Source organism: Sorex araneus, chromosome 2 (genome assembly GCF_027595985.1).
Source record: "Sorex araneus isolate mSorAra2 chromosome 2, mSorAra2.pri, whole genome shotgun sequence".
NCBI lineage: Eukaryota > Metazoa > Chordata > Mammalia > Eulipotyphla > Soricidae > Sorex > Sorex araneus.
Genome location: NC_073303.1, coordinates 138,088,258 through 138,114,347, shown reverse-complemented (window position 1 = coordinate 138,114,347; position 26,090 = coordinate 138,088,258). Strand labels below are relative to the sequence as shown.

Here is a 26,090-nt window from a genome sequence, read left to right as displayed (position 1 = left end):
CTTCATGTCAAATGTTTCCTCCTACTTCTAAATTCACTAATACCATACATGGGGGCAGGAGAGAAAGTAGGTAGATAGGATACTTGCCTTGCATGCTGTCGACCTGGGTTTGATTCGTGGCACCCCATATGGTTTCAAGCCCCACCAAAAGTAATCCCTGTGCTTAGAGCAAAAAGTTAGTCTTAAGCTCTGACAGGTGTGGCCCCCCAAAAAATTTAAAAGAAAAGAATATTAATTCATCATATCTAGAAAGCATAGTATGTTTTCATTTCTCTATCAATAAGAACTAAGATAATTCACAATCTCCTGAATGCTGCAAATAAAATTGCAATGAACATTGTTGCACATAAAATTTTCATCTCTACAGGGAAGATTTTTTGGGATTAAGCCAAAAAAATTACTTGTTTAAAACTCTTCAGAAGAAGCTGCCAATTAAATGATTTTCACCAATCTTGGTTTATTTATTCATTTATTTGTATATATTTATTTTGGTTTGCGGGCTATACCTGTCTTTAAGCTCAGGATTTACTTCTGGAGGTACTCAAGGGACCATATGTGGTGCCAATAATTAAACCCAGGTTGGCTGTGTACAAGGCAAGCACCTTATCTGCTATATATCTCTCCAGCACTCCACTAGGATTTAAGTATTACTGCTTCCCAACATCTGTATTGTTGGGCTAGTTCAAACACTTTTCCCCCAACATCTATATTATTTGCCTACCCACAATATCAATCCTTATTTTTCTTTTCACAACCTCAAAGACAAAAATGACATTGTATACAAAAAACTCATCTTGTTTCACAAAAAAATAAATTATAAACCCAAATCAACATTTATAGTTTTGAAATTTCTTCATATATACACCTATTTAGATTCAGACTCATTAACTTTCTTCTGTGACTTGCCTGTTCATCATTTATAACATTTTTTCTAGATAGTTCTATTGTGACACCCTACAGCAACAGACTAGGTACCCTACCTAAATTTGGCTTGGATGTTATAGTGATAATATCACATACAACCCTAAGATATGAAATGGTTGATTACTCAGATGAGAATTTTTGGGTACAGCAGAGTGTCTCCAAAACCAGTTCCAAAACTGTCTGAAAGAACAAGAGAAATCCTAGCTCACAATTTTCACTGAATATGTAGGGGCAGTTCCAGTGTTTGCAGGAAGCAGCATGCTTGGTATAGAAGGGAACACCCAAGTTTTTTTCTCAGTTTACCCACATGTGGGCAGAAGAAAGAGACAATGAAAACTAGTCAGTCAAATCAAAAGAGAGTCAGACTCCTGTTATAAGTGATTTGTCTATTACTGACTATTGTAACTCTGGAAATTAATGTATATATACTTTTTCTTGGGCTGGAGTGATAGATAGGGTGTTTGCCTCACACATGGCCAACCTGGGTTCGATTCCTCTGCCCCTCTCGGAACCCGGCAAGCTACCGAGAGTATCTTGCCCGAATGACAGAGCCTGGCAAGCTACCCGTGGTGTATTCGATATGCCAAAAACAGTAACAACAAGTCTCACAATGGAGACGTTACTGGTGCCCGCTCAAGCAAATCGATGAGCAACAAGATGACAGTGATGACAGTGATACTTTTTCTTACTGAGGTAATGCTGCCTTATGTAACTTATCTTTTAGGTATACAATTTCACATCTGTTCAAAATATGTTATCACACTACATACCAAAGTATAAATATACATTACGCCCACTTCTCACTCTGCTCTGTTGTGGAAATTATATATATTTTCCATAATTGATTTTTCTTACTTTTGAAGCGTCCTAAAATTAGTCTCTCCAGTTTTGTGAAATTGTTTTCTCTGTTTAAAGGCAGACTTTCAACTAAGGGAAAAGGAGTCCCTCCAGAGGTTTCTGTGATTCTGTCTATAATGGTCACAGGCTGATCAAGCCACTTGAGCACCTTTCACTTTCTAATGCTGAAGGACAACTGGTAAATGTGTGACTTGCTCCACCAGGGGTGGGACCCTATGACTCCTCACGTAACTCAGCCTCACCTAAATGATGGGCCCATTTTGGGTTCTCTAGCATGTCTTGGCCCTTGGTTTCACTATTTTAATGATGTCCCTTTTTCACAGTAAAGATTTTTTATTTTAAAATAATAAAATTCTACCATCTTTTTTCTTTGTACCTTTTGAAATTTATTCTAAAGTATTTCATAACATCATAAACACATATCTTCTTTAGGAATTTTTTCATATTTTTACCCTAGTTCATCTGAAACATTTTTACAAATATTTGAGATAAAAATCAAGTTAGGAATTATAATGATATTTTGACAAGTTATCTCATCAAAATTTTTTTGTTTTGGTTTGGGGGCCACACCCTCTGGTGCTCAGAGCTCCTGGCTCTGTGTTCAGGGATTTCTCCTAGTGGGCTTGGAACCATATGGAATGCCAGGGATCAAACCAGGTCAGCCAGATATAAGGCAAGCACCCTACTCACTGTACAATTTCTTTGAGCCCTCATTACCTCATTTTTTAACATATTTTCAATAACTTGAAATAATATTTTAATCATTTCCCATTCCCAAAGTCTGCCTTGCTATGAAGATGTGTCCACACTGATACAGATTTGCACAGACTTGATTTTTTTTATTATTGCATCTAATCTCATCTAACAATTCAAAGCAATCCTTCTCAAGATTCCAGTGGCATTTTCTATGTATTTATTTATTTATTTATTTATTTATTTTTGCTTTTTGGGTCACACCTGGTGATGCTCAGGAGTTACTCCTGGCTCTGCACTCAAGAATTACTCCTGGCGGTGCTCGGGGGACCATATGGGATGCTGGGAATCGAACCTGGGTCGGTCGCGTGCAAGGCAAACGCCCTACCCGCTGTGCTATCACTCTAGCCCCTGGTGGCATTTTCTATTAAAGTAGAAAAATAATCCTAAAATTTGTGTGGAACTAAAAAGGACCCAATAACCAAATATTGAGAATTGAAGGAGTGAAATAGAAGACACCCTACTTCTTGCTATCAAGAACTATTAGAAAGCTATTACAAAACCAATATAGTGTCATAAAAATACACAAAGGTCACTAAAACAGAATCAAGAGCTCAAAAATAAATTCATGCACTTACAAATCAACTAATATTTGACAAGGAAGTCAAGAATTCCCAATAGTAGAAAGACAGTCTTCTCAACAGATGGTAATCGGGATACTACATAGTCAAATGTTAATGAAATAGAACTTTGTCTTGTATAACTCACAGAAAACTAACTCAAAATATATTTACTACATAAAACTAAGACTTGAATCCATAAAATATCCAGAAGAAAACAAGGAAAAATTTCCTTGACATGAGACTGAGAAACGTTTTTTAGTTTTGGATATATTACGTAAAACTATTAGCAACAAAATAAAAATAAATAAGTAGGGCTATATATCACACCAAAGTGCTTCTGCACAGAAAAATAATCAGCAAAACATGAAAAAACAAGCACAGAATGACTAACAACATTTGTAAATAATATATCTGATAATATCCAAAATATAGAAGAAACAACTCAATTATAAAACACAAACTAAAAAAATCCAAACAATCCAACTTAAAAAATAGGCAGAGTACCTGAATGCACCTTTTACAATGAGATATACAATGGCTTAGGGCTGGAGCAATAGCACAGCAGGAAAAGGAACTACCTTAGACACAGCCAACCAGGTTTGTTCCCCAGATCCCTACCAGGAGTGATCCCTAAAGGAGGGCCAGGAGTAAACATTAGTACCGCTGAGTGTGCCCCCCTCATCCTTCTTAAAAAAAAGACAACAAAAAAACCCACAAAACACAAAGATATAAAACTGCCAACAAGAATAGGAAAAGGTGCTTAACATCACCAATCACATTAATCAGAGAAAAACAAATCAAAACCACAACGAGGGCCAGGGAGATAGTTCAAAGGGCACATGCTTTGCATGTGGGATGGTCAGGGTACAATCTCCAGCCATACATGATACTCTGAGCACTGCCAGAAATGGCCCCAGAGCACCAAGCAAGATATCATACCTGGGCAATGCTGGAATTAGTCACCAAACCAAAATTAAACACACACATGTGTGTGCGCACACAACACACTCACACACAAACACAACACAATGTCATATCAAATGACACCTATACAATGCCTATTCACACACACACACACACACACACACACACACACACACACAAAACCAAGGAAGTAGTAAAAACTTCTTTCAAGAATATGGAGAAAGCACCATATAAATTCATTAATGACCATGATCCAGAGACTCACAAATAAATCTTGGGAGAGCAAAAAGTTGAGCCACTTAGATAATCCAGGATAATCCCTCATCTGTATCCCGCCCCCATGGAAGAGCCTGGCAAGCTCCCCGTGGCGTATTTGATATGCCAAATACAGTAACAATAACAGGTCTCTTTCCTCTGACCCTGAAAGAACCTCCAATTGTTGGGAAAGATGAGTAAGGAGACTCAGCTGCTAAAATCTCAGGGCTGGGACAAATGGAGATGTTACTGGCGCATGCTCGAGTAAATCAATGTATTTAAATCAATTCACAGTAAATCTGTGAATAAAACAGGATAACAGTGATACAGTGATACAGTGAATTCCTCATCTCAAGATCTCTTAAAAGCACAGAGCAGTGTCCCTTTTGTCATGTAATAAAACAAATTTACAAATTACAAATGTGGGGGATTAGGATGTGGATATTTCACATATGTGGTTATTTTATTCTGTCTACTGCAATGAGCGAGCATCCATTATCTATACAAGCTGATTTGTAGTCTGATGAGTGACTCATTCAACATGCCATGGAAACTGCAAAGTGAATTGTGCTGTAGTGGGATGAGTGTTATTTGACTAAACCAGGGTAACTGTAATTTTATATAACTAAATCATGTAGATCGGCAGTTTGGGTTTTTTTCTTTTTTTTTTGGCTGGTTGGTTTATTTTGAGGGTTTGGCAGTGCTCAGGAGCTACTTCAAGCTCAGTGCTTAAGGGATATTCCTATAGTGTTGAGTCCATGGAGTGCTGGGGATTAAACTGGGGCTCTCTCATGGGCCTCTCAGCCCCAAGACTGCCTGCTTACTACATTTACTGTCATGGTGAGTGAAGTCAGTCAGAGGAGAGGGTCAGAGACAGAGATCTTCCTCAGCACACAGGGTCTAAGGAAACACTTGGGTGGGGAGCAACAGATGGCCAAAGGCAACAGAAATAGACACTTGGTCTGCAGATCTGAGCTTACGTGAGAGACGAGGCTTGGGTAGCAAATGGGAGGTGTCATTAGGGCATACTGGTGATGGATGTGATGCTAGAATGATATATATATATATATAAAGCTATCATTAACAGTAATAAAAATCATGTTACTTCAATAAAAATGGGGGTTGGGTGAATGAAAAAATTAAAAGGATAAGAAAATGTCCGTTGCTGATACAGCGGAGCTGTGACTACAGGGCTGGATGTTACCTGTCACTTCATGTATGGAGATCGTCACAAGTAAGTTGAGCTTTCTCTTGTGCTGGATCTCAAGTCCACAGCTCTAGCTACAATTTTTATCTCTGAGAAACACAGTGCAAGTGATTATGAAAGAAAAAAAAAACACACCAAAAAACCCTCCAAAAAAGAATGTTTCTATGGTCCCCTTATCTCTGCCACCCTCTGCTCACTTCCATCCACAAACAGAGCCTTGGCATCCTGGATACTAATGCTGCTATTATAACTACTACTAATACTCCAATAGCAACCGTCGTTTTTCTTTATTCTGATTAACAAACTTAAATATAAAAAAAAAGCTCTTTTGATCACTGATTAAGAACATGACAAAACTTTCCATGTGCACAGACCCTGTTGAACAAAATATGGAATTAATTTAACAGGTTTCACAGGTTTCGGATACCTTTAGACCAAGCACAATTTTACAATCTGCTGAAACCAAAGCACCTTTTGATAAATTTATTGTATTTCAACAGCAAAAATTCAGTTACACACTTCTGATTGGGAAGATGATGCATGATCCGCTAAGCGTGGATAGTTGCCATGCCCTGGTAGGAGCAGCACAGAGGGACCTTCTCTCGCTGGACTACAGTAAACAGCATATGAACGTCTGAGGTTACAGAAGAGGACACTTCCCGAAGAGGCAGCACTTTCATATAACATACAATATTACAAATACATTCATTGTATAAGTTAGAAGGAAAAAATCATATTTGAAAATAAGTCTATTTTTAAAATATATCCATACCCAGTCTTATTAACCACTTTACAGAATTCATAATCGAGCTAATGCTATCTTAAAATATTATTTTTGACCAGGGAGATGGCTCAAAGGGCTGGAGTTCATGCTTTGCATGGGGAAACCCCATTTTCAATTCCTGGTCCCAGATGGATTTTTGGGGCCATCTGTTCGCAGAGAGCACCTTCAGACCCCTGCCCCTCTCTTCTCCACCCCCCCCACATACACACTGACACCCCACCAAGCAAAGCTGGGTGTGGACTCAAAACAAAATTTTTACTTTGAAGGTTTTATATTGGTTATGAACAATGCCTAAGCTTAGTGGCACATGAACCCAAATCCCTATCTGCCTATGGCTACTACCAGGGGTCTATTTTTAATTAACTATTTACTTGCAGTGCAAAGCGTGGAGCCCAGAGCCTGGGTCACTGAGGTAAGTACTCTACCACTGTGCCACACTCCTCATCTCTTCTGGGGGCCTACAGGGCAAGTGTCTGAATCCTGCCCAGGGCTGAGCTTCCCCAGGTTGCAGCTAAAACCCCTTAGTATTAAGTGCTTATTTCAAGTAAGTGTTCTGAACCTGTGTAAAGCCACAGTACAAATAAAAGGCACTTCATGGGTACTCTCCGAGGCTGAATATAATCATTAAACTTGATGTTTTGCCTCAAATAAATGTTTTTTAAATGCTAAAGATATTAAATTCTCAACTTCTCCAGGTCTCTCAAGACTCAGTGGTGTTTCTACTGGAGAGGGCGGAGGGTGATCTTTGCTCTTTCCGGGCTCTCCTGGGAGGGCGAGCTTAGTTGATCCACACAGCAATGGTCAGTCACACATCAAAGTCCTCCAGTGCTCCCCAGCTGTCACCTATTCTCAGCTTCACTTTCAGACTCACAGAAAGTTTTATGGCATTTTCCATTTCTTTCTTCACAATCTGAGCAACCTGCCCAAAATGAAAAGGAAAGGTAGGGTAGGCTTAATAAACCGTGTGATTGAAGAACGCTTCCATGTGCCCCCTAGTGACCACTGAATTGAGTGATTCACCTCAAGGCACTTAGAATTCTCAGACATTCCAAACTGGTCTGCACTGAAGAGGCACTCTGCCAGGGCAGCTGGAATGCTCAGAGCTTCACAACCCCAAGGCCAGACTTCGCATTCCCATCTGACTCCTCAGACAGAAACAGCCCTGTGCCGGAAATTTCTGTAGAGGCACAGTTCCTGAATGAGTATGATTCCGGAGCACTTTTGGCTCCTTCTCTACCTACACTATGAACAGACACATACATCAATCCTACAGCTGCAAAGACATCAAGAATGTTTCCAACAATTTCTCACACACAGGGCAAAGTAGTCACTGCATGATCAGTGAACAGAGCACTGTTGCTCTCTACAGAATTGAAGCAAAAGCTGCAAAAATACCTGAAAAGGGTTGGAATGATGGCACAGCAGGTAGGGAGCTTGCCTTGCACACAGCTGACCTGGGTTTCATCCCTGGCATCTCATATGGTCCTCCAAGCACTGCCAGGAGTAATTCCTAAGCACAGAGCCAGGAGTAACCCCTGAGCACTGCTGGGCATGGCCCCCAAACAAACAGACAAATACCTGAACAATATCCTCTTGTGCCACTTCATATAAGAGTTCATCATGGAGTTGAAGGATGAAGAAACCGCCTCTGATTGGGCAGAACATGCCCTGAAGTTTTCTCTTGGGTAACTTTCCTACTATGAAAGAAAGGAGTAAAGCCAATCAGCATGTCCCTAAAACCCAAGACTCCTTAGATATTTTGAAAGAAACTGCATTATATTAAGAAATTAAAACACACAAGATTTACGACCCTGAAGAAAATAAGTACTGGCTGGTTGCTACCTGGTTCACATCATAGTCTAATTCAAAGCTCTCTCAATTTCCTCTGGAAAAGAAATCTAATAAAGAAGTCAAAGACACAATGTCTTTTGAAATTCTTTGCTCATTGGTGCACAATCCCTGCTATGGATTAAATTTAATGGCATTAAATTAAACTGTACATCAAAAAACTCAAATTTTTTCAGAAGAAATTGTGTCACCTTAGAGAATGCTTCTTTGAGCTTCTAGTCAGGGGCCAAACAGGTGGGTACCTGTATTTAATGTTTAACATTTAAATCTTCAACACTTAACCCAGGAACTGACACATAAAGTGCTTTCGATAATTGATAAAGTGAAATGAATTTTTTAAGTTCAACAAGAGTCATAAAATGGAATTTGGGGACTGCCACTCTATAGTTTAGCTGCTTGATATCCTTTGTTTGTCTGGCCTTTGATTCTGAACACCAAGATCCTCCTGTCTCTGTGTGATCTGCTTCTTCACATTTGCTGCCCTTCCTTGACCACTCTCCCCTACAACCTTTAGCCCAACATGACAGGAGGAAGTCAGTCCCAGTCAGAGAGCCACATTGCTTTCCCATCTCTCTCTCTAAATCTGTATTTTGGTCCTGCATTACACCTCTGTGAAGAGTTACATAAATATTTCAGTCAAATAACATCTGCACCTGCCTTTTCTCTCCTTAGGCAGTTTTAAGTTTAAATGGATTGATAATTTTGACTTCCAAATTATAGCAATTCCCCAAATAAATTTGTCCATATATTTTCCTTCTATAAATGTGTAAGTGTGTGTGTACTTGTGCACACACACACACACCCATACTACCACACACAATGCAATGTTGGTAATGAGCAGTCTTAGATATTTCAGGGGAGACAGAGCAACACTATAGGAATCCTCATTTGATGGGCAATTATAAAATAATTTCTATTTTTATAAACTGATTTACTTTTACATATAAGTATAGATTTTTCTATTTCTGTGGCTGTATTGTTCTCTATAACATATATATTTCTCCCAGAAATAAACACTATCCTCAGCAGTGGTCTCTACCTCTTCTGTGCCATCTCAAGAGTTTATCCTTTTCCTTCACATGCTCCAAGCTTTCTAAATTCCTCCCCAGGAAAATTTACAATATGGCTACACTCATGGTTTGACAATCAGTGAGGAGATGTGAAATATGACAAAAAAGAAGCAATAGAAAGAACTTAGAAAGAAATTTTCAATAAAAATAGGAAAATGAGGCCAGGGAGGTGGCTTCATGGTAGAGGTTATGCCCATACATGTTATAGGTTCAATACCTGGCACCCACACACACAAACATTTAACTCACATGCACATAAAACTTCCTTACAAAATAATTTACTTTGAAAATACAAAATTTATGACTAAGTAACATGGTTTAATTATAATAGTAAGCATATTTATACACCGACTTTGAAAAGGTTTTTCATATTTTTATCATAACATTTCAAATAAGATTTAAAGATCATTGATAAGTGCAAAACAAGGAAATATGAAAATAAGGGAGGAGGAAGTAGAAGGGAGCAAGGAGAAAAAAAGAAAAGGAGAAAGAGGAGAAAGAAAGCAGAAGGAGAAGGAGAACAGGATGCCTGAGACTCTTTCAAAGACTGCAAAGTCAAAACAATTTTTATATTGACAGTCAAAGGTTATTTTTTTTCCATCTCATCCTCTAATAATTGCACAGGAAGGTGACAACTAGCTGGTTGGAGCATACTGATAGTCCCACATCCTGAAAAGAACATTTGTCTCCCGACAGGGCCCTTTATCACCTTGGACTGGACAGAGAATTTTCCAGAGGTCACAGGAAGGGTGAGATATGCTCTAACAGGCTAAATATAGTAATGCATAAGAAACTTCAACTGTCTTAAGCCACTCATTAAAGAGATTTGCAGGAAAGTGAAATAAAGCTACCCACTAATTTTCATTAGCTTGAAAAAGTGTTTATTTTCATACAACATGCTATATGAAACATGAGTTTTTGGTATTTATAAGTCAATGTTTTTTAAATTCCTTCGTTTAATTTTTAACACAGTTAACATCTGTCATATAGGGCATATAAAAAATGTCTTTGGAATTATTAATAATTCTAATAGTGTAATAATAGCATCAAACTAAGAGACTTGAGAATTGCTAAGAAATCTGAGAAATATATACATATAGCATATAAAATACTCCCTTTTCTCATCTGGTAAAATGAGTCTCACCATACTATAGTGGGGCCCCTGCTGGTAACAAACCTTTTCTGTCACTTTGAAGCACGCCCTCCCGGTGACCATGGGACTTGAAGGTTGAATGAAGAGTCTCCAGTTGTCTCTGAATATTAACTGTGGCTATTTTGACAATATCAGCCGCTGAGCCTTGGACTGTGGTGTTGATAGCCTGACGCTCAGCCTATAAAGAAATACAAACACACCATCAGATTTGACAACATGGTTTCATACCTGCTAATGTCCACTTCTCATGGACATCCATAACCAGATTCGAAAGGAAAAAGGCTTGACCCATGACATCAGCTATTAAGCTGCAGCCTAAGACAAAAAATTAGAATGACCCAGAGGTATCTAGATTCTGGGGTATCATGTACACTATGTTGAAATAGGAAGATTGTTTCAGCTTAGAAGTATTTACCATTCTGTTTGGATCTAGCATCTGCATTACAGTAAATTATATTAGCTCAAACTTAATTTAGTTCATAAACATATATCATCAATATTCTAGCAATTTGAAATTTTACTCCAAATGGCTCATTTCTCAAAATATGGCGCCTCTTAACCCTTAAATATTTGTAGGTTGATTTTCAGTCTATGCGAGGTGTGTTGGAATGTCTCGAGCGTTTCCCGCCCATCAGGGGCCTATGTTGCATTTGGCTACAGCAGTGTGGAACTCTCTGATATGAGTCTTTGCTTCTTCTAGTGGCTGTTAGGACTAATCACTAACTATTAGTGAAAATGCAGAACCCAGATTCCTCCAAAGTCAATTCAAACTTCCCTGATACTGCTTTTGCTGTGGACATCTATCTTCACAGGGAAACCACGGCTGCTAAAAGGAGGAGCTCCTCCTGGGAAACAGGCAAGGTGCAACTTGCCCACAACATCATCTCAGCTACCCAAGGTCTCAGAAAATAGAAGAGGGATCTGAGGAGTGTGTTTCCTAGCTCCTGTCACTTGGTCTGCACCCAAACTCTAATTAAATACCTGTTAGAGATGCTTTTAAAAAAGTTTACTATTATGCTATAAAATAGAATCCATTCTAAACTCTAAAATTTTCACTGATCAAAGAGTAAATAAATTTAAGATTTCTATAAGTTCTCTCATTGATTTCTAGTGAACTGTCTTAAGTGCTTATTTGCTCCCTTTTCTCTGAGATTACCTGGCTTCCCCTACAGCTGTGTACCTTGAGTGTTCTTCACTGTAAAAGGATGGCTGTGACAGGTTCTGGTAATAAAATAGAGGGAAAGTGCATACGGATCTTAGACTCCAAGCCCTGCCTGCACAGATTTAATCCCTGTATCACATGATTCCTGACATTACAAGGATAGCACGGGAGGCCTCCAAGCCACACCATGTGTGCCCGTGCTGGTTCCTGGCACCACGGGGTCTGAGGCCTAGCACTGTGCTGTCCACCCAAGTTAGCCAAGATTCACTGGGATTGGCCAACAGGCCTCCTAAAGCACTTTGTGGGAATTCCTTCACCCCAGCATCTTAAACACACACACACACACACACACACACACACACACACACACACACACACACACACACCTTTTAAAAGGGATATACAGCACATTTACGACACTTTAAAAAGTTATCCAGTATTCTCTGTTTCTGTGTTTCTGTTTCTGTCTGTCTCTCCCATCCCCCCTTACACACACACACACACACACACACACACACACACACACGAATATTCACAAAGAGAATTTTTTCCCCTTCATCATGAACTCTACTGTCTATGAGAAAATATAAAACTGAGCTACAGTCAACCTACAAACTAAATATAATGCTCCTGCTAGAAGTCGCAGGGTTTGTTTTTTCACTGTAAAATAAGTGAGCAAAAATATGACTAAATATATATATACACTGTACTCTTGTGCTATTTTACTTCCACAGTTCTCTTTCCAACTAAAAAAACTTGAGGGTGTTTGATTTGATTCTCCGTGTCGGTGAGTGGTTAGCTTCTATCTTCAGCGCATCGTGGTCTGAAAAGATGGTTGATACAATTTCTATTTTTCCGATTCTATTGAGGTATGTTCTGGGGCCCAGTACATGGTCTATTTTAGAAAATGTTCTGTGTGCACTGGAAAAGAATGTGTATTCTTTCTTTTTGGGGTGTAAGGCCCTGTATAGGTCTATTAGGCCTCTCTCTTCAATTTCTTCTTTCAGAGTCAGTGTTTCCTTGTTGAGTTTTGTTCTTGTCGATCTATCTAGAGGCGATAAGGCCGTATTGAAGTCTCCAACTACAATTGTGCTGTTAGTGATGTCCTCTTTGAAGTCTGTTAGGAGTTGCTTTAAATATTTAGCCGGTCGTTCATTAGGAACGTATACGTTTAAGAGTGTGATTTCTTCCTGTTGTACATATCCCTTGATAAACAGAAAATGACCTTCGCTGTCCCTTTTAATCTTTTTCAACCTGAAATCTATGTTGTCGGATACTAGGATGGCCACTCCAGCTTTTTTAAGGGGGTTGTTTGCTTGCAGGATTGTTTTCCATCCTTTGACTTTGAGTCTACGTTTACTCTGTTTGTTCAGGTGAGTTTCTTGCAGGCAACAGAATGTTGGGTTTAATTTCCGGATCCATTTTGCCACTCTGTGTCTCTTGATAGGTGCATTTAGGCCGTTGACATTGAGAGAGATTATTGTGATGGGGTTTTGTGTCATCTTTCTGTGGGATTTGTTGTTCTTATGGGGCTCCTACTTGTCTCACAGTAGCCCCTTTATACCTTCTTTCAAGTTTGGTTTTGAGTCTATGAAGTTCCTGAGCTGTTGTTTGTCCGAGAAATGGTGTATGATTCCTTCCAATTTGAGTGAGAGTTTAGCCGGACAGAGTGCTAAACTCTGGTGCTATTCTTGGTGAGGCATTCATTTCCTTGAGTTTTTTCACTATGTCCCACCATTGTCTTCTGGCTCGGAGGGTTTCCTCTGACAGGTCCTGTAAATCTGAGGGGTGCTCCTTTGTATGTGATTTCCTTCTTTGACCTTGCTGCTTGCAGAATTATGTCTCTATCCATAGCATCCATCATTCTGACTATGATATGCCTTGGAGTCTTTTTATTCGGGTCTCTTTTTGCTGGTACTCTTCGGACTCCTTGTATCTGGATGCCTGCCTTCTCCAGCTCTGGGAATTTCTTAGCAATGATGTCTTTGACTGTGTTTTTTTCATTGGGGTTACTTCCCTGTGGTTCTGGTACTCCAATGATTCTAATGTTGTTCCTCTTGAAGTCATCCCCCAGGGCTCTGATTCATTCTATAGCCATTTTGAGGTCTTTGGCCATTATTTGTTGTTGTCTATAAGCTTTCTGTAGCTCATCTTCTAGGTCGCTGATTCTGTCTTCGGCTGTAGTCATTCTACTGTTGAGGGCATCTAATGAGATTTTTAATTCATCTACCGATTCCTTTATTTGTGTGACTTCCGTTCGTAGGTTTGAAATTTCTGTTCTCATTTCTTCCTGTATTTTCTTGGTAGACCGTTCCAGTGCTTCATTCATCTCCTCCCTTAACTTATTGGATGTCTGTTCCATGGTTGCTTGGAGTAGGTCGACTCTCCTCCAGATTTCCTCTCTGAATTGTTTATCTGAGAGGTCGTAGATGTGAGTAGCCCCTGATGATGTTTCTGGAATCTTTTCTTCTCCCTCTCTTGGTGGAGGGGATTTTTGCTGCTTCTTCATCTTGTTATGGATGTGTAGAGTCTGAGCTTTGTAGTTCTTTATTCCTGTTCCCTCTTGTTGTGGGAAGGAGGGGCTCTGTTTGTTCTAAGCTTCCCTTATTCACTGATAGGTTTTATAAAGTTAGACTAAGCTAATGGGTATTTTGCATAGGTGGTTGAGATGATTAAAGTGATTTTCAAAGAAATAGACAATACCTATTGTGCTAAGGTCAAAGATGCTATCTGTGGAGATAATATCTGTGCAGCTCCAACAGGAGGCCACGCCCACTTTGAGACCATGCCCACCGAGACACAGGCCACGCCCCCAGTATCTTCCTGGAGGGGTCCCAGTTTCTCACAGGGCCGCGCAGCACAGGGAAGCATTTCCCAGTCGGTCATTGTTACCTGGTCAGGACGCATGAGATGGGGCGGCGATGGGCTTGATTGGCAGCGGCGGCACAGTTGGGGAACAATTCAATGTTGAACAATGAGTGGGTCAGGAAGGAAATCAAGGAAGAAATCAAAAAATACTTAGAAACAAATGAGAATGAAGACATGAGCTACCAAAACCTATGGGACGCAGCTGAAGCCGTGTTAAGGGGAAAATTTATAGCTCTCCAAGCATTCCTCAGGGAGGAAGAAAGGGCCCACATAGCTTGACTTCACGACTCAAGACCTTAGAAAAGGACCAGAAAAAGGAACCCAAACCAGAACGAAGGAAAGAAATAATAAAAATTAGAGCAGAAGTTAATGACATGGAAACCAAAAAGACAATCCAAAAGATCAATGAAACAAAGAGCTGGTTCTTCGAGAAAATAAATAAGATTGATAAACCGCTAACAAGACTCACAAAGAAAGAGACAGAACCCTAATAAATAGAATCAGAAATGAAAAGGGGAACATCATAACAGAAACCAGTGACATTCAAAAGATCATTAGAGACTACTTTGAAAGTCTATATGCCACAAAACAGGAGAACCTAAAAGAAATGGATGTATTCTTTGATTCCTACAATCTCCCAAGACTGAACAAAGAACACTTAGAATACCTGAATAGACCCATCAATGTTAAGGAAATTGAAACTGTAATCAAAAACCTCGCCCAAAACAAAAGTCCAGGCCCAGATGGTTTAACTGGCTAATTCTTCCAAACATTTAAGGAAGACCTGCTGCCTGTTTTCCTCAAACTTTTCCAGGAAATTGAAAAAACAGGAACTCTCCCAAACAGTTTCTATGAAGCACACATCTCCCTAATGCCAAAAGCAAACAAAGACACCACTAAGAAAGAAAATTACAGACCAATATCCCTGATGAACACCTATGCAAAGATCCTCAACAAAATACTAGCAAATAGGACCCAACAACTCATCAAAAAGATCATACATCATGACCAAGTGGGATTCATCCCAGGGATGCAAGGATGGTTTAACATTCGGAAATCAATCAACATAATCCAGCATATCAACAAAAGTAAAGATAAAAACCATATGATCATATCAATAGATGCAGAGAAAGCATTTGACAAGATCCAACATCCTTTCATGATGAAAACCCTCACCAAAATAGGGTCGGAGGAACTTTCCTCAAGATAGTCGAAGCCATCTACCACAAGCCTACGGCAAGCATTATCCTCAACAGGGAGAAGCTAAGGGCCTTTCCTCTAAGATCAGGCACAAGACAAGGATGCCCACTCTCACCACTACTCTTCAATATAGTACTGGAAGTACTTGCGATAGCTATTAGACAAGAAAAAGAGATTAAGGGCATCCAGATAGGAAAGGATGAAATCAAACTCTCACTATTTGCAGACGATATATCTTCTCTATATCTAGAGAAGCCCAAAGCCTCTACTAAGAAACTCTTAGAAACAATAGACTTATACAGTAAAGTTGCAGGCTACAAAATCAATACCCATAAATCCATGGCCTTCATATATGCAAACAATGAGGCAGAGGAAAGGGACATGAAAAAAACAATCCCATTCACAATCGTGCCCCAGAAAATCAAGTACCTCGGAATCAGCTTAACCAAGGAAGTAAAAGACCTCTACAAAGAAAACTATAAAACGCTACTCCATGAAATAAAAGAGGACATGAGGAAATGGAAACATATACCCTGCTCATTGATAGGGAGAATCAATGTTGTCAAAATGGCAATACTCCCCAAAGCATTATACAGATTCAACGCGATCCCTATAAGGATACCCATGACATTCTTCAAAGAAATGGATCAAGCAATCCTAAAATTCATATGGAACAACAAACGTCCACGGATAGCTAAAACAATTCTTGGAAAAAAGACGATGGGAGGCATCACCCTCCCCAACCTCAAACTTTACTACAAAGCAGTAACAATTAAAACAGCATGGTACTGGAACAAAGGCAGAGCCGTAGACCAATGGAACAGGGTGGAATATCCCTACACATAACCCCAAATGTATGATCATCTAATCTTTGATAAGGGAGCAAGAGATGTGAAGTGGAGCAAGGAAAGCCTCTTTAACAAATGGTGCTGGCACAACTGGACAACCACATGCAAAAAAATGAGCTTAGACCTTGACCTGACACCATGTACAAAAGTCAGATCAAAATGGATTAAAGACCTCAACATTAGACCACAAACCATAAGGTACATTGAAGACAAGGTCGGCAAAACCCTCCATGATATTGAAGATAAAGGTATCTTCAAAGGTGACATGGAACTAAGCAATGTAGTAAAAACAGAGATCAACAAATGGGACTACATTAAACTAAAAAGCTTCTGCACCGCAAAAGATACAGTGACCAGAATACAAAGACTATCCACAGAATGGGAAAGGATATTTACACAATACCCATCAGATAAGGGGTTGATATCAATGGTATATAAAGCACTGGTTGAACTCTACAAGAAGAAAACATCCAACCCCATCAAAAAATGGGGCAAAGAAATGAACAGAAACTTTCCCAAGGAAGAGATACGAATGGCCAAAAGGCACATGAAAAAGTGCTCTACATCACTAATCATCAGAGAGATGCAGATCAAAACAATCACGAGATACCACCTCACACCACAGAGACTGGCACACATCCAAAAGAACAAAAGCAACCACTGTTGGAGAGGAGGTGGGGAGAAAGGGACCCTTCTACACTGCTGGTGGGAATGCCGACTAGTTCAGCCCTTTTGGAAAACAATATGGACGATTCTCAAAAAACTAGAGGTTGAGCTTCCATTTGACCCAGCAATACCATTGCTCGGAATATATCCCAGAGAAGCAAAAAAGTATAGTCGAAACGACATCTGCACTTATATGTTCATCGCGGCACTGTTTACAATAGCCAGAATTTGGAAAAAACCTGAGTGCCCTAGAACAGATGACTGGCTGTAGAAACTTTGGTACATCTATACAATGGAATACTATGCAGCTGTTAGAAAAAATGAGGTCATGAAGTTTGCATATAAGTGGATCAGCATGGAAATTATCATGCTAAGTGAAATGAGTCAGAAAGAGAGAGACAGACATAGAAAGATTGTGCTCATCTGTGGAATACAGAATATTAGTATAGGAGTCTAACACCCACGAATAGTAGAAATAAGTACCAGGAGGCTGTCTCCATGGCTTGGACACTGGTCCCTCATTCTGGGTAACTCAGAGAAGGGAACACCAAGTAAAATGTGGTCGGAGGTCATAAGGGGGAAGGGTGATGCGTGCCAAATTTAGAGGCTGAACACAATGGCCACTCAACACCTTTATTGAAAACCATACCACCTAATTTGAGAGAGAGAACAAAAGGGAATACCCTGCCATAGTGGTAGTGTGGGGTGGGGGGAGATGGGACTTGGGAGGGTGGGAGGGAAGCTGGGTTTACTGGTGGTGGAGAATGGGCACTGGTGAATGGATCGGTTCTCGAACTTTGTATGGGGGAAACATGAGCACAAAAATGTATAAATCTGTAACTGTACCCCCACGGTGATTCACTAATAAAAAATTTAAAAAAAAAACAAAGAAAAAAAACTTGAGGGCTTTTACTTTGTGTCACACAATCTCAGTCCCATTGTTACCAACATTTTGTCACACAGATATTTCAATTATATCTTATAATAAAAGATAAAGACTTTAGGACCACTGATAACAACTGAAAATATGGCAGAAAAATACATCTTGGAATGAATTTAACAAAGAGAAAGAACCACCAACTCAAGCTGGGGAGATGGCTGGAGGGACTGTAGTGCATGCTTTGCATGTAGGAGCCCCGGCTTCGATCCCTAGCACCACATGGTCCCCAAGTACCACTGGGAGTGACCTGCAAGCACTGAGTTGGAAGTAGTCTCCAAGCATCACCAAGGGTGCTCCCAAAACAAGAAATATTAAAAAATAAAATAAATAAAGAAAAATAAACCTAGAGAGCTAAGCAAGAAAGGAACCAAAAAGGTGAAAGAGGTTTTAAAAGTTGCTATTTTCCAGAAATGAAGAGTTTTTGATGCTCTCAAAGATGCTGGGAAACAAATATTTAGATTCCAGGCCCAAGTTATTATGCTCCAAATCAACATTATAGGGAAAATTATCCATGAGAATAGCCTGGTCTGAACACTCTTGCTTCCAATCATTTCTATGCCTGAATTTAAATCAAAGTAACCCTACATTGTTTTATAAGGTTATTCTTTCTAGTCCCCTGCCAAAAGTAAATGGAAATTCTCTGAACAGCATCATGTTACCTCCATACTCATTCTGTATAGTGTTTAACACTCCAAAAAAAGGAGCCATGAAAATAAGGAGTTGAAACATCTTTTTAATAGAAATTTAAGAAAAACAAAAGACAACAGGAAGAGATAATAAGGATACACATATGAAACTTATCAGACTATAGGCTATCATCATACTTACTAGACTGCAATATAATGATGATATGCAAATAAATGAAAAACAAAATTGAATACTTCAGCAGAGAATTAAGTAAAAAGTATGAGATACTACACTGCAATCACAAGAATAAATAGTTCTTACATTTCATTCATTTAATAACAAATGTTGGCAAGGGTCTAAAGCAGAGATTTCCCAAACTTACTTGGCTGACTGAGCCCTTTTCCTAAAGGAAAAAAATAAATCACTCAGTAGCACCTCCAGAAAACTATTCTTTTTAAGGGAACAAACAGAAAGTGCTTCCGGCTGTACCCGAGATTAGCACAGTCCCTCTGGACCATCCCAGCTTCCTTGAGGGTATTTTCACTGTAAACACTGACCTGTAAAGCAATGAGAACCGACAAACACCTGCAGTGGAGGGCACACTGCCACAAGGAACACGAAAACCAGTCTAGTTTGAGCTACAAAATCTGAAGACAAGTAGCAAATCTATGACTATATCTTTGCCAAAAATAAATGGAAACATATGTGTACCGAGAACCTTGGACAAAAATATTGACATCATCAACATCTATAAAAGCTCAAAACTGGAAATCCAAATGCCCAACAGAAAAGTGGATGAATTGTGGTATATTCACATAATAAAATACTACAGAGCTATCCCCCTCATAAAACATCATGAAGAACTTGCCTGTATAATTCTTTAGAAGATGATTCCATTTTAATTTTATTTTTAAATTTTGATTAAAGAGCCATGATTAATAAGAGGGACTATTAATAGCATAGCTCCTTCATGAGAGAAAACCTTAGTTCTCACTCTCATAATCATGAAAAAGTGATGATAAATTGAGGCATATGTTTGGGGCAAAGAGAATATAAAATAATTACTGGGGTATATTATGAATAGCAGCTATGGCCACAGGGCAAAGTTCAGAAAAAGGGATAGTTGATATTTTATTGATATTTCTTATAGTATTTATTGATATTTTTGACATTGATATTTCTTCTTTACTTAGATAATATAAATTATTTTCCTTTTTTGTCTCTGATTCTCATATCACCTAATATGAGATATGCTCTTAATAGTTAACATGTCAACATTTAAGTTAAGCAAAGGGCTAATATGATTGAGCTAGAAGAGGAATAAACATCACTAAAAGATGAATAAGGCAACATGAGAGACTTCAAGAATGCTCTGCTGGGAAATAAATTATATCATCTTACTTGTATTGTGAAAGAAGATTTATTTCTTGTCTTTGTTCTGATTTTAAGTATGGTTAAAATTATCGAGGTATTGATTAGTTGAGTAAAAATGGTCAACTGTATGATGAATGGTAGATCTGGATTTTTCACATGTTAATTTGTAATGATACACAACTAAAATGTATATGATGTCATAATACAATGTTCTTTTATTAATTAAAAAAAGAGCCATGATTTACAAAGTTACTGATAGTTGCACTTTAGACATACAATAATTCAATACCAATCCCTCCACCAGTGTCTACTTCCCTCTACCAGTGTTTCCAGATTCCCTGCCCATCCCAGCACCCTCTCTGTAGGATAACATTGGTTTGTCCCTCCTCCCTTACCACAAGGAGTTTAGGTTTAAGTGCTCTGGAGACACTCCCATTCCTTTGTTTAACTGTAAACTCTTCTCTGCACCCTCCTTCCCAACCAGTTAATCACCTTTTCTCTAATCAGATTCTGTTATCTTGTAAGATCAGATTCTTCTAAGGACTCTGAACTTGTACTATAAGTTAGTGTCTTTTGCATAGTTTACCTTAAAGCAATGTCCTTTCTGTATGGACACAGGAAGACAGTTAATAATATGCTTTGTAACTTGGGAGTTGATTGACTCCAATAATATTTACTCCTGGGCATCTGATTTCTCGACTCAGCTGCCCTTAGTTCCTAGCACCCCAAAAGAAGAGTCCCAGCGAGGGACGGAATGGACCCAGGGCAAGCTGTGAGCTACCCTGGCATCGAAATGGGCCAGGCCAAAGTGCCACAATACTCAACTATAAGTTGAGAGCATGGTCATGGACAAATGCTGTCATGATCCAAAGGTAACAACGAGATTAGGACCCTGCTGGGGTTAGGAAGATTAACCTGATCTGAGGACTGTGGTATAGTGAGATGTCCTCAGGAAGAACCAAACTTTAAGGTTATATCTCTTACTGTGCTCACAGAGAATGACATTGCTATAAATACTAGAAGTAGATTTACTACAACTATGTAAGTGGATTACTAGCTGAGGAAAGAAAGTGACACACCCTTGTTTGGATCCCCACCCTTGAGTGGATCTCCTTAGATGAGATTTCCTTAGATGAGATTTTGTTAATCTCCTCGAGAAATGGCTTTACCCTTCTTTGTTGATTTGTTAATGTTCAACCCACCTTTGTGTCACCACCCTATGTAATTTGCTATATAAACTAAGAATGTGGGGCACTGAGGGGGAGAGGAAGAAGACAGAGGAGACAGAGGAAGAAGACAAGGGAGACAGAGGAAGAAGACAAGGGAGACAGAGGAAGAAGACAGGGAGACAGAAGAAGACACAGAAGCAGAGACAGAGCGGTCGGAAGAGACCAGAGGAGAGACTACAGAGACAGAGACAGAGAGACAGACAGAAGCAGGGGAGACACTGAAGCAGAGCTCAAGGCAAAAGAAGTGAGAGTGAGCGGGGGCAAGAGAGAGAAGCAGAATGAAAACGGAGATTGGAATAAACTGCAACTGAGACCAACCGGGCTGGCCCTCGTTCCTTCTTTCGCCTGCCTCATCATCGCCATCAACCTCCCCGGGGTGGGGGAAGTGGCATGAGACTACCGAATTCGAATTCGGACAGCGGGAGAGATAGAGCCTCACTGGCCCCCTCCTTTTTTGTGTGTTTACACACTCTATATCCCCGCCTGTCAACTTGACAGGCATATTACTAAGTATCAGTAGTTGCCGTTTAGATCTTGTTTTCAGTTCTGTTGAATCTGTGTTTTGGGTATATGGCTCTACCATGTCATTGGTATAACTGAAGCCCTGATGCCTGTAAATATCTTGTTCTCTTCTACACCCCTTGACTTCTTTCCTTGTTTGGCTCTCTCCCCTCTAAACACTGGGATCAAGGATGATCAAAGATTCCCCTTTAATTACAATATTCCACAGATAAGTGAGGTCTTTCTGTGTTTGTTTTCCTTCTTCTGGCTTACTTTACGCAACAAGATATCTTCCATTGTTTCTTGCAGCTGCATAGTATTCCATTTTGTATACACACCACATCTTTATAATCCATTCATCTGTCATTGGACATCTAAGTTTATTCCATATTTTATTTACTATACTAAGTGCAGCAATGAATAATGGTGTGCATATGTTCCTCTTTAAGTTGTTTGAATTTTTCTTCCAGTGACTGCTTTAGTTCAGTAGCCATTATATGAAACATTGACTTGGGTTCCTCGTCAATGAGGCTTAAGAGTTTATTTGATCCCTGTGTTTTGCTAGGATTTCTGTCCCACCTGACAGAGCAAGTGAAATCTTTTGTGTCACCAATGTTCCTAAAGATTTGTGGGGCTAAAACTTGAGTTTAAGATGCCAGATATCAGAGGATTGATGCATTTTTTTTCAGCAAGTAGTACCCTTTATAATCTATTAGTCTAACTACATATGTGCACTTAGGATGTTAGTCCACTAGTCATACAGTTCAGTCTCTAATATATTCGTTTGTACAGAAGGGTTAAAGTAGACATATTTGAGGAGATAAATAAAACTCAAGAACCCTTGAAGTTGGGGGAGAGGGGAGGGGTGGTATGCACAAGGTTTTGGGTTCTGGAGGGCTTTGGGAGGGGATTTGTGGGTCCAGGGGACCCAGTACTAGGTGGCAGACAGTACATCTTGCCTGTATAATTTTAAGTGAAAGAAGCTAGACACAAAAGATACCTGGCAGATTAGAAGTAAGAGAGAAAGAGAAAAAGAGGAAGAGAGAGAGAGATTTTTAGAGTCTGAGTTATCACTTGTGGATAAGCTATACATACACAAATACATACATAAGTATACATACACAGAATTACTGGGAAAGCAGTGTAAGGTGACTAGGAGACATGAAGGGTCTTCTAGAGTCCTAAAATGATTAGACTTCTTGACTTGCACATAGGTACAAGTGATAATTTATTGAAATTCTTATTTGGTCTCTGTGCTTTCTCTCTATATTTTTCAATACCACATAATTTAAACAAAAAGTAAAACTGAAACCAAATAAAAAAGAAAAAGTAAATCTTGTTATGCGCACTCTATTCTTAATTCAGAGAGGTTATTTTTTTCTTAGCCACTACATCATGAATGATTCAATATATTTTGCAATAGAATAGCTCATTCTATTTGACAAGTAGAAAAATTATCTATCCAAAAATGTCAATGCCAAATCTATATTCATACCAGAATGTTTTCTACATAATTCTCAAACTCTTATGATTGTCTTTTTCTTATGTCTAACAATCTAAACTTTAAATTGTCTTCAAGAATTGTTTTAAGTTCTTCCTCCTCCATGAAGACTAAATTGAGTATATATGTCAATGTTTTTAATTGTCTTTATCTCTTCCAATATACTGAGTCTTACATTTCCTAGTATATAAACTACAGTGCATAGTTTACTTAATGATATAGAAGAAGCCTAATAAATATCTGATGTCTATATGTGAGTATACAGAGGCAGGGGAGTAAAGAAATAAAAAAAACTGTTCCATCCTGTCCCTAAGAGTGCTCATGCTCTGAATTCTTATGGATATAGTCAGAATAAGTTTATCAGTTTGGGGATTATTATTTCCATTACATACAATGGGTTTAGTACTGGAGAAGGATAAATGCAATCAGTTAAAATAGGAAGATTAGGCTAGGTTGAGAATACAGAGACTAAGGTACTTGCATTGCACACAGCCAATCCTAAAACAATACTGTGGTTCAATCCTGGGTAACTCCTGGGTACTGCATATGGTTTCTGAGTAGCCAGGAGTATCCTCTGAGCACAGGGCCAGGAGTAAGCCCTGAGCACCACTGGATGTAGCCCAACTCTCTCCACAGCCCTACAATAAATAAGAAGTGATTGTAAAACAAGCTTAAATGATAACATAAGTATCTCATGAATTCCAACCATAATTTGAAACAAATATCATAAATAAATCTTAAAATGATGATAAAAATAGGACTTTCTGCTTTCTATTCCACCATCCCAGGTGAAGTTTGCTTTTCCAGCTGACATCACTGGGCGTACTTTGGAACAGGAGGCATTCACACCTAACTTCACACCTAACAGAAGCATTCACACCTAACTTGTGCCATATCAAGGGTCCACACCACAGTTCCTGAGGTACATGGCCACACAAGTAGAAGAGTAAACAGATCTACCCAACAAATTACATGCTCTCAATTATTCTTCCTGACACTCGGTGAGGATGAGCAGAGAAGACAGACAGCAATCTCCAGCTTACTCCTTCAGCAACTTTCAGGGGCAACTACAATAACTCACCCAGCACAGCAACAACACGAGAATACCAATGGGGGAAACACAAAGAAGTCCATTAAGCTTAATTAGCAAAAATATCACTTAAGACATGAATACCACCAGTAAATCTTGTGTCTTTATGACACTATGATAAGGATGCTTAATGAATTCAAAGAAACACTGTAGCACTGTCGTCCCATTGTTCATTGAGCAGTTGCCCTCGAGCAGGCACCAGTAATATCTCCATTGTGAGACTTCTTGTTACTGTTGTTGGCATATTGAATACACCATGAGTAGCTTGCCAGGCTTTGCAGTGCAGGTGGGATACTCTTGGTAGTTTGCCAGGCTCTCCGAGAGGAATGGTGGAATCGAACTTGGGTCAGCCGCATGCAAGGCAAACACCCTACCCCCTGTGCTATCGCTCCAGTCCAAACACTAGCACAGGTAATCAGCAAAGGTGAAGAAAGTATGAGAGTGAAAATTAAAAAACAAAAAAACAAAAAACAAAACCCAAAAGAACTACTACAGTCAGAAATGACTGAAATGAAGAACATGGTAGGTGATATAAAAATCCCAATCGATGCTCTGAACAGCAGAATCACAGCAGAATAACAGTTGCTCAAAAGATCAAGAAGCACCAAGATGAGATGAAAGAGATCACTAGGAGAGAGCAGAAGGTGGAAAAGTCTGAAATGAACAACATACTAGATACCATGGGATCAGTTCAAGAAGAACAGTATAAGAATCATTGGAGTTCCTAAAGAACAAACACAAAGACAAATGTGATAAATAAACAACAGTTAAAGAAGTAATTGATCAGAACTTCCCAGAACTGAGGGTGATAGCTGAGATCCAAGAGGCTCGAAAGGATCCCACTAAAAATGACCCAAATTCAGAAACTCCAAGACAATGAGACAAAATGACACTACTGAAAGACTACTGAAAGCAGCAACATAAATAAAATGGAACTTATATACAAAAGAAAGCCCAGCATTCACATAAAGCCCAAACAAGACTCTATGAACTAGAAGAATATGTAAGAATATAGTACAAAAATTAAACAAAATGACACCAAGAGTACTATACCCAGCTAGATTATCATTGAGATTTGAAGTAACTATACAGAGCTTCATGGACATGCAATAGCTTATGGAACTCACAGTATTGAAAACAGTTTTTCAAGTCCTTTTCTTTTCAGGAATGTTTATTGAGATACTGTGATTTCCAAAATTGTTCATAATAGAGTTGTTTCAGCCATACAATGCTGAAACACCAATTCTACCACCATTGTCCCCTTCCCTCCATTAACATCCCCCAACCTGCTCCCTTGGCAGGCATATGACAAATTTATTTCCTATTACTTGGTCCAATAAAACTTAAAAGGAATAGCAAATAGAATCATCAGAAAATAAATCAATAAAAGTCAGTTTGTGATGACTAATTGCTGAGTTTTTAAACTTTCTTAATCTGTAGATGACAACAACATGCACCATTTGTAAGTGCCATACTCAATCTCACATAATGGGAAATTTCTCCTGTCCTATAAAAACTCTTTTAACAATTCTTATTTTCAGTACTGTGAGTTCCATAAGCTATTGTGTGTCATGAAGCTCTGTATAGTTACTTCAAATCTGAATGATAATCTAGCTGGGAATAGTATTCTTGGTGTCCTTTTGTTTAATTTTTGTACTATATTCTTACATATTCTTCTAGCTCGTAGAGTCTTGTTTGATAGATCTGCTGGGCTTTCCTTTGCATATGTTACTTTTTATCTATGT

General features: G+C 39.0%; 1 protein-coding gene across 1 annotated transcript in view; it reads right to left on the bottom strand.

The window, feature by feature from the left end:
- Positions 1 to 4,151: 4,151 nt before the first annotated feature.
- POLQ (DNA polymerase theta) overlaps positions 4,152 to 26,090 on the bottom strand; it is a 105,441-nt gene continuing 83,502 nt past the window's right edge. Inside the window, exons 29-31 of the mRNA XM_055129486.1 lie at positions 10,364 to 10,517; positions 7,847 to 7,962; positions 4,152 to 7,187 (exon numbers count right to left, since the gene is read on the bottom strand). Of these exons, the coding sequence (XP_054985461.1) occupies positions 7,074 to 7,187; positions 7,847 to 7,962; positions 10,364 to 10,517 (384 nt within the window). The 3' untranslated portion in view covers positions 4,152 to 7,073. The remainder of the gene's footprint in view (positions 7,188 to 7,846; positions 7,963 to 10,363; positions 10,518 to 26,090) is intronic.